The sequence below is a fragment of the Branchiostoma belcheri genome, unplaced genomic scaffold (genome assembly GCF_001625305.1).
Source record: "Branchiostoma belcheri isolate BF01 breed outbred unplaced genomic scaffold, Haploidv18h27 scaffold190, whole genome shotgun sequence".
NCBI lineage: Eukaryota > Metazoa > Chordata > Leptocardii > Amphioxiformes > Branchiostomatidae > Branchiostoma > Branchiostoma belcheri.
In genome coordinates this window covers 147,128-157,125 of record NW_017803380.1, presented here as the reverse complement: position 1 = coordinate 157,125, position 9,998 = coordinate 147,128, and the positions used below count along the sequence as shown (strand labels likewise).

General features: G+C 42.2%; 1 protein-coding gene across 1 annotated transcript in view; it reads left to right on the top strand.

Moving 5' to 3' along the window:
- The first annotated feature begins 6,062 nt into the window (after positions 1-6,062).
- The window catches only part of LOC109468070, a 39,290-nt gene continuing 35,354 nt past the window's right edge, over positions 6,063-9,998 (top strand). The window contains exons 1-2 of the mRNA XM_019766302.1: positions 6,063-6,074; positions 6,448-6,589. Coding sequence (XP_019621861.1) covers positions 6,063-6,074; positions 6,448-6,589 — 154 coding nt within the window. The remainder of the gene's footprint in view (positions 6,075-6,447; positions 6,590-9,998) is intronic.

Below are 9,998 nucleotides of genomic sequence, written 5' to 3'. Positions count from 1 at the left end.
TCTTTCTTACGTTTTTGCATTGTGTCTTTGTCGACGTCCATAACATGTATAATCGTGTGGCGCAACGGCAGCGTGCGCGACCCGGAATCAAGAGGTCCCGGGTTCGAGTCCTGACATGCCGCCGATCTTGTGACCTTGGGAAAGGCACTTAACACGACTTTCCCCGCTAGACTCCAGTGAAAATGAGTATTGTCTGTCCAGTATTCGTTTCTATGTGCGGGACACAACACCAGCAACAGCTGCCTCTGTTCCGCGTGTATTGCATTGTTGCAATTTCAATAAATCAAATCAAATCAAATCAAATCAAATCAATAGTGGCTACTTGGTGTACTAGCTTCTCATGCTATACGGCACAAATTTAGTATGCGCAGTGAGAATTTACACTTGAATTGGGAGTTTTCATAGAAAAACACTAGAAATCCACAAAGCTTCAAAACAAAGATCCACCGCCATCTCCTGACACAACTACATTATACTCACTTTAGTACCTCTAGCTCTATGCCTAGAAGTGGCCAAAAATAATTGGCCTTAAATTGCATTGAGCGACAGCGTTAAAAAAATACAAACTATAATACTTTGAAAGAGTGTCCCGTATCAGAGACCACTGTTCACTAACGCCAAATGTACCAGAAACGCTGGAATACTTATGGTCACTTTTTAATAAAACATTACATGTTATGGACGTCGACAAAGACACAATGCAAAACTTAAGAAAGAAAGTCCTGTATCAGAGACCATGGTATTAAAACACTAATAGACACTTACGCCCAATTAAACACTAGCTGTCGGTAACAAAACAAAGGGAAGATGGAAAGACTTATGAAGGCACCTCTGTACCAGAGGCGCTGACATACACGTGTACCTACAGTCACGTTTCAATAGAACGGAAAGACTCATGGCACTCCATAACCAGGGACAATGACACCCATCCTGGACTTGTGCGCATCTTGAAACAGTATCCGACGGGCTAGAAACGTCAGTTGGACATTATATGCCGTGACGACAAAATAAATTTTTACTCGTCTTTTTGTTAGATGAATTTAGCTGCGGATGCAGAAATCTTTGAAATAAGAAGTAATTGGCCTTCTAACCTCTGTGTTAGCTCATACAATGAGTCAGCACAAACCCTCTTAAGTTCAATGACCCTTTGCTTCAAAAGCCGTCCCAAGTAACTCGGCCAGAGTGGAAAAGGTCATCAGTAGACAACTTTGCGATTCTAGGTGACATCTTCCCCCACTACTATTTCAACAAAACATTGAACACAAGAAAACCTACCAAAAGAGTAGAAAACCCAAACACCATCCAAGACACAAGAGGTGTGCTGGTCACGAAACTTGGTGAAATAAAGAAGTGACCAAAAACAGACATACATAGACACAAGCCCCCTCCAAAAACATGCATTCTCTTAGAAGGTAACGAATTGATTGTAAACGTTTGAAAATATGAACTTCTTTTCTACATAGAATTGGTAGTAGATATAGTCTGTCATTCAAAACAGCCATACTGTATATTGCACACAGTAATATCTATTCTGTCATGGGCCTTCTAAGCGTTGTGTCATCACAAAACTGCTTGAGTTTGCAGATTCACTGACCCTTTGTTTCATAAGCCTTTTTGATGTCTTATATGTTTTTGTCATATGATAAAGTGTCCTGAATAGTGGGGTCGTGTGGCGCAACGGCAGCGAATGGCGAGAATGGCGGGCATGGCAAAAGTGGTGCTATTGGTCAGATGATAGTATTATTGGTTAGACCACTTTTTTTTTTCTCCCGGGTCAAAATTACTGAGCTCAGCACATACGTGTGGTGCTACCATTGGTTAGGTTTGGTCACCCCATGGATACCCTTTGTTCTCAGTGTTTCTTCTATGGTGGTTTGATTGTGATTTCAGAGCTTATGGCACACGTGTGGTGCTGCCATTGGTCAGAGATAATCACATCAAGGTCCTCTTTTCTTATCGCCCCTCTTATATACCTGTTGCCGCCCCTCAGTGGGTTACAGCTGCCGTTGCCGCGTCCATCGCGCGGATACCAGCTGCAGTTCGTGTGAAACTTCAAAGTGTTTCCCGCGACGTCCAACTTTGCTCTTCGGTCTTCCTATACCAGATTCACCGCATCTGTTCTCGGACAAACCGCGACGAGCGTTGCGCTACTCATCCGACGCAAGTTTCGCCAGAGCACTAGGTACGAAGTGGAGGTGAGCAGCTGCGCATGCTTTTCATTCGTCCTTTTCTAAACGTACATGTAGCTATCGTCCTCTGTCGCTCCCTCAAGTTATAACCGACAAATTTACCGGTTCTACATCCTCGATCGTTCTAACAATGGACTATGTCTATGCCGGTTACTTTAGAGCCCGTTTACTTTCTCATGGCCCAACGTATGTGGTCCTCTGTCTTTCATATGTTTTTGAACCCTTTCAGAGAACCCCGCCCCTTCAAGATCTCATTGATCATTCAACCATTCTTCACTTTAGATAAAACACTTGTTTCTGTTACTGGTTATCTCAGATTCTAAATCTGTAAAGTCAGGCCTCAGTCCTCGCAGTGTTTTTATTTTCGAAAAGAGATGACCCAGTTACATTTATTAACATAAACTATGACTTAGCGTCAAGACAACTATCTCTGGATGAATGCACCAGAGACGCATCAAGCTATGTAGAAAATTCGCATTTTCTGTAGCAAAATCAGCCGCTTACGCTAGCTGGCTATCTCCCAGACGTGAGGATATGCATTGTAGAGCGCTGAGGTCTAAAATCAAAATTTTGCAAGTCAGGTGCAGAACGTCTAGGGCTAGAAACAGCATGATACTGTTCCTTGTTAAGCCAGTGAATTGCTAGCCTCGCCCGCTCTTCTGTATCATAATTGTGGTAACTAATTGTAGACAACACATCTTTTACTCGTCAATTATGCCCCAATTCAGTGACTGTAGCTGCAATGGCATGTTATCTGTTATTTATTGAAATAGACCTGTTATTAATTCATTTAACTATAAAGATTATCTGATGATATTCACGTGGAAATCTGACTCAGTGCAACAGACAAAACGTTCAGATGTCGCTTTTTGTAGCCATTGAAAAACTGTTTCTCGCGACTATATTTGTTCAGCTAGTATGAGCATAAGTTAGAAAGGTTATGGGAGACATAAATCCCTACTTGTAATGTGGCGTAGTGTGGCGTAGTGGTAGAGCGTTCGGCGCTCAGACAAGGAGACCCGGGTTCGATCCTCGATATGGATCCGCTGAGGAAGACGGATTCCTTACGTGTGTTGGTTTCAGATTCGCATCCTGTAATCCACATTGAACAAATCCAAGCGAAGCCATCGTGTTAACCCTCCTCACTCAGGTGTAGGCACTAACACGGTCTCCATTGTCTCTCGAGGCAGAAGGATGCCAACTACTTGTAATGTTAGCAAGCAGTCTTGCGTGACTCGTCGTTTTATATAGCTACCCACTCCAACAATGGAACGACGTGGATGATGTTCCTGCCGTTGCTTATGGCTGTCACTGTCATATTACCTGAGTTTCCAAAGGGACGGTGGTCGGTCTGGCTCAAAAGTTGGCTGGGGGTTGGTGGGGTGTCCCCGGTCGGTCATGCTACATTCACATTTCAGAACCAATTTTCTGTGGGGCCGGTGGTTTATGGGGTGTTTCTATTCTTCAGCCCCGGGCCCCATGAAAAGTGAGAGGTGAATGCTATAAGGATCATGTTTTGGTGTATATATCAAGATTCGTCGGACGGAGTGCAATGGTATTTGGCAGGTGGGTAGGTGGGTTCAAGTGAATTGTCTGGGTTGACTTCGGGCCCCTGGTGATTGACATTGGTACTGCTTTATTGAGTTTATTGAGTTATTGAGTCTCATTAGCTGCCTACCCGAGGGTGACAGCTATTCTTCCAGGAGAGAGTATACACATAAACGTTACAAAACATACTGCAGTAGGATTATCTTTGGCGCTTGACGGTCTACGGACAAGATGCTTCGCAGGTCACTCACTTAAAAATTGGGTCAGCTGGGTCTATTTCTGGGTCTATCTGGCAGGTGTTCCTCTATTTTTATCTCCAGATAATTTGTGCCTGCAGGTAATATATCCTCCCTCTTATCTTGCACCTTGATGCCTGCGGCTTGATTGATTGATTATCTTGCATGGCGTCTAGACAAATTTCCCAGTACTAAGCTTCGGTCCCAATTGCGCCGTTGCCCGTCGGGGATGTAGCCCGGCCCGTCCCGGTCGGGCTCAGGAGTCGGTCGGGCACCGGCAATGGTGGTCACAATTAAACGTTTCCTTCAGTAGCATTTTGTTAAAAATTTTGTCACCCTCTTTGGTCGGTATCCGGCAGGCACCCGGCAGATTCTCTGACGATGTCTTGTACTGACCTACATGTATACGTAATGCAGAATTCACGCTTTTGTTGTGATCATTTGATCTGTGACGTTACACATTTTACCCGGGTTTACCAAGTACATACCTTTATTCTGTTCATCTGGTCTGTGACGTAACAAATGTGTTTTGGTGGACTGCCGGCAACCGGAGGGGTACCTCTCGGTCTTCTCACGGTGAGGTCATGGCGTCTTTTTGTCAGCGGGACTCCGGGTAGAATTTAAGTCGGAATTAAAATCTTCTCGAGTCCCTGAGGGGCCCCAAAATAGCCCGGTAACCGCAGGGTGTCTCGAGGGGCCACGTAGGGGTCACGCCCGAAAGTGCCAAAACAGCCCGGGAACTACCCGTCAGGGCCCCTTTTTTTCAATTGGGACCGACGCATAAGCAGGGATGCGTGCCACAAGGAAGTTAGTTTTTGGAATTTCCCACTGTTGTCCATATGGTGGTCTGACTTCTCTAGTACGATTAGTACGAAGACACATTTTTCGGCTTCATTTGTTACATCACCTCTGACTTATTATATATAGTAGTAGATAGGAATTCATTTCGCTGCGTAAGAATTGCGCCATCTGGCGACTGTACGTTTTGTCACAGTTGTTCAACCAGTATACCTTGATCGAGTTTGGGGAAGATATAAATCTCTACTGGTAGTTATAGAGTTAGCAGCCAGTCGTGCGTAGCTAGTCGCTTCAGGCTAAACCTACACGCCCTCTTGCCTTGTTTAATGGGTGTCCTGTCACATTTCTTACTATCAAAAATACATTGTAATACTTAGGAATAAAAAGATAGACTGTACTAGTATGTCATTAGAGTTATTTATATACATGTGTATGGTGTTTCCCATCTGGTATTCCAGTTCTTCTTTGAGATACCGATTAGATATTAAAGTACTAGATAATAAATGCATCCCAACTCCTTTGAATTACATTTGCTTATGATTTGATTTATTGAACTGTATAAAGTATACATCCAGGACTGCCCCACTATCCGTAGGGCTAGCCCTAATAAGGCCACGCCGACTTCATTTTATGGATGACATCCGTGCGCGCATTGATTTTCGCCTGCTCTTAAAAAAAAAACAGAGCACGTCCTCCGAGGCTCTGGCCTGGATAGTCCAAGGTAAATAGCGACAATGCGGAGCCGGTGGTAACTTTGGACGACGACACACAGACTGCTGAAGCTCCACGACTCAAGAACTCAGTACATACCTACAGTGCCGATTTACAGTACAAAAAGCCAGCATGTGCCGGCTTGTCGTATACGTGTACTGCCGCAAATTCATAAAACCATCTTTGCATCCCTGTGGTTTAGTGGCATTTTTATTTTTGGCCGGAATTTTTTTAATTCCCCCGCGCGCACTAGTTTGGGGGGTTCTTCAGAGGATGTCATCCATAAAATTAAGTCGGTGTAGCCTAACAGGATAATAAACGATTAGGAACATCTAACAATTACTTGTATAAGAAAGTCGTCAGCCGTAAGAGTTGGAATCATTTAGTGAAGGTATGAGATCCTAGAACCATAATTTACTGCGAATTCCACACCCGCCATTTACCGTCATGAAATGTCATGAAGGTTCTTTGCTTTTGTCTATTTAGTATTAATGTTGCTTCTTTTGGGTAAAGATTTGCAGTTAAGAAGGCTGTCATGGCACTAATAGTGTCATTTTAACCTGTATATTAGTTCTCCAACATGAAGAAGGCAGTGGGGCATGTACCTTTGCCCACCATGTAAATTTAGTGGGTGTCCTGTTTCTTTCCCTACTCCAAAAAATGACATGAGATTGAAAAGAGAGTGTCTGTAGTTAGTATTATCCACATATTGATGGTGATGTGGTTTTCCACACCTCTGAAATTCCAGTTTGTGGTGTAGTTATAAATAATGACCTTCGAAGCTTCACCAACATGTTTTTTCGGGAGGGGGGTGTCCGTTTGTGAATACGATAACTTCAGAATGTGATGTTGTTAGATCGTGTTTTTTTTTTGCTATTTAATATGCATGTTGCACGTAGATCTTTTGTGTAAGGATATGCAGTTCTGCCATGACACTAATATTGTCATTCTCATCTATATTTTAGTTCTTCACCATGAAGAAGGCAGTGGGGGTAGGCCTACCCTTGGTGCTGATTCTGGCTGTTTCCGTGTATCTCATCGGAACTTTGTCATGGGAGGAGGAACAATTGTCGAAACCCGGACACCGCGTCATCAAAAGGTCCATTTGTAAGTACATGACTAATTACAACTTCCATGAAAAATGGAGGTATTGTTTTTTGTGTGTCTGTCTGTCTGTGTGTTTGTGTTTCCGCACATTTGTAGTCAGCATAACTTCATAACGAATGTGTAAGTTCCTTAAAGGTTAACACCAGTATGCATACATTATGTTAATGTAGAGGCCATTTGCATAATTAATGAGGACATGTTGAAATGAAGTCTGACAAAGGAGAGGAATTTTACACGAAAAATATTATTTGAATTTAGAAAACCATAAATTAAACTAGATTATAATAATTCCGGCCTTGTTTATAAAAATCGTTAATGGTACATTAAAAGGAGCGTCTTACTTTAAAAAACATGTGGTGTACGAGTACAATAATGAATTTCCTACGTGACATAAATATAAAAGCAACATTTGTCAGCAGTGTTCTTGGGTTTCATTTAGTATTAACTATTAAGTATTCTTATGGACGGTACTGCACTATTTCTGTATCTAGTGGTACGAGAGATTGGTAAAGTCAGTGCTTTGCGTTCCGTAGATTACGTCCATGTGTCTCTGCGCGGGTTCGGGGTAACAAGTCTGCTGTTCGTTCTGATGCTTGTAGACAGAGGCTGGTTCGTCTCCTCTGTTCGAGAGTTTCAAGTCCGCACAGTTGCAAGGCTGACGCGTAGTCGGTGTAGTGTCGCCCGAGGATCGTCCGGCAGGCGCGTCTCTGAACCTTTTCGAGAGTTGCAGACTGTTCGCGCGTTAGGTTGTGGTGGTGCACTGGGGCGCCATACTCCAAGATTGGTCTAACATAACCGCAGTACACTGTAATCAAGTCATCCATCGGAAGTCCGAATGTTTTCAGTCTTCGGAGCATAAACATGCGCTTATTTTCCTTTTGTGTAGATTCGCTGACTTGTCTGTCCCACTTCAAGCTGGTTTGCAGCCACATTCCCAACACTTTAGCCACGTCCACCGTCGGAAGGGGTTTGCCCTCAAGGGTTATGGGTGGAGGGGGAGGAGGGTTCCTCATAAAACACACAGTTAGTATCATGCATTTGTCCGGATTCAATTTCAGTTGTGCATTGTTAGACCACAGTTCGAGTGAGTCCACTTGCTCTTGAAGAGTTGACTGCTCTCTCTCATGTTTGTTTTCACCAAGTGATGAATCGTCCACGTACTTCCACCGATCGTCATGAGATTCACTCGCGTCATTGATCATGCATAAGAAAATAACGGGGCCTAGCTTAGTGCCTTGGGGCACACCTGTAGATAGTGTTTCCCAGTCTGACACGGCTGATCCGTAGCGTACTCTCTGTCGTCTTCCCGTTAGGAAACTTACAATCCATAGTAGTATTGAGACTCTAGTGCCCATGCCCAACAGTCTGCATATGGCGAGTTGATGGTTGACGGTGTCCAATGCTTTTGTGAAGTCCGTTAAGACTTACCCTTCCAACATTACCGGATGCTTCCGCTCCTTGATACAGAAAATGTGTCAAGCTTACGAGGCAGTGGGTAGTTGAACTTCTCTTGATAGATCCGAATTGACGCCGATCGATCTGAGACCAGATGTCCGCTGTGACCCACTTTGCCACTAGGCCTTCGCATATCTTGGCAAAGATATTCTTGTTTCGTTTGCAAAGAGAGATGACACAAAGTAACACCAATTAGAGCATGGTAAAAAGCAGTGCAATAACTATTCATTTATCCAATCAAAGGCTCTAACAAACAGCGTTCTTTATAACATTAAGGAATGAATTGCCACATTTATGCTGATTTCACATTTCCAAACCGGGGCCCGAGCAGGCTGTTTGCATCCACGAAAATTTAAAAATTCATGTCAATAATTTAAAACAAATAGTACTAATGATTAGTTTCTCAAATGTTTTCCGTTTTCTTGCCTTTCATATCGTACTTTTCGTTTTCGTTTTCAGCTAGGCCCCGGTTTGCAAATGTGACCTCGGCATTAACCCTAAACAGTACACCTGGGGTCCGCGCGGACCCCAGCACTATATATTCTGTAATATCTTTTTTGTTTCTAAAGATTTTTTTCTGAAATTTTAGGTAATTGTCACCCACAAAGTTGTCTCTTAATACAGTGCAGAAGACTCCGTTTCTACCATTTATAAAAAAAAATTATATCTGATTTTCTTTTGGGGTCCGCGCGGACCCCAGCCGGCTTTCGATCATAATGGATACACTGGCGTTCTTATACATTACCTTATTTCCGTTTTTATATGTTTTTAGGCACTCATCGTATGTCTACCAAGTTTTCAGAGAATGGTGTAGTAATAGAATTAAATTTTAATAACTTTGGTGTAATTATAACGTCATATGACGTCAGAGCTAATAATATAGTCCGCCATATTGGATTTTGACCAATGACGTCATCAAATTAGCATATTCTATGCATATCAAGTGATGTAACTTATATTTATTTATGTAAGAGGTTATTAATGTTGGAAAAGAAGTGTAATTTAATATAAAAGTCAGAAATTTTTTATGTTTAAACCAAAATTACTTCTATTTTCAAAAAAACTGCCTGCTAGGAACCCGTTGCCATGGCAACACAAAAAAACATCAACTTACTAGTATTAAACTAATATGAACTTTTTTCCAGAGACATTTTAGGAAAGGTCTCCAAATTTGATACTTCTAGCGCAAGCCGTTTAGTCGCTATCTGAGATCAAAGTTGGGCCTCAAAAGCCCCTTCAGTCTGAAATGGGTTTAAAAATCGGGTATTTCTCCTTGTCTTCTTTTCTTTACCAAAAAATAGAAAAAGTTCAAAATGTATGATTTTTGTATGTAATGTGGACACAGAGGTTCCCACATCAGTTTGCAAAACAATTGAGCTGGTAGCATGTTGATAATTTCTAAAAATTAGCAAAAAACTGTTCTGGGGTCCGCGCGGACCCCAGGTGTACAGATTAATCAGTCCGGGAAGGTGTACTGTTGAGGGTTAAAGGTGTACCAAGTAGGCATTTGAATATGTTTAATTAAGAGGGTAAAAGTATCTCTATTGGTCAGGGAAATGACGGACATGCATATGATCTTTCCAAAACATGAAAAACTTTGTCTAGTTCTCCAACCTCAAGTTTAATTACCTTGACTACAAATCTGAATTTGTCAGGTTTCTTTGAAAGGCCAGCACAAGTATTAAGAGAGTCAATATATTGAAAAAAATTCTCGGACGCATTCTTTTATGTTAACCAGACATGGCACTCGACATTATTACTAATTTCTTGTTTCGTTTTTGCCACAGGTACAATGAATATCGTGTACATCGACTATGTCATAGTATTTGTGATGCTACCTGCAATAGTGATCGCAGGTAAGATACACTTTTGGTAGTTAGTTTGGCTAATGGGGTTTAATATACAAGTTAACTGGCTTATAATATTTGCATAAAGGTTCTTTATGAATGTTCGC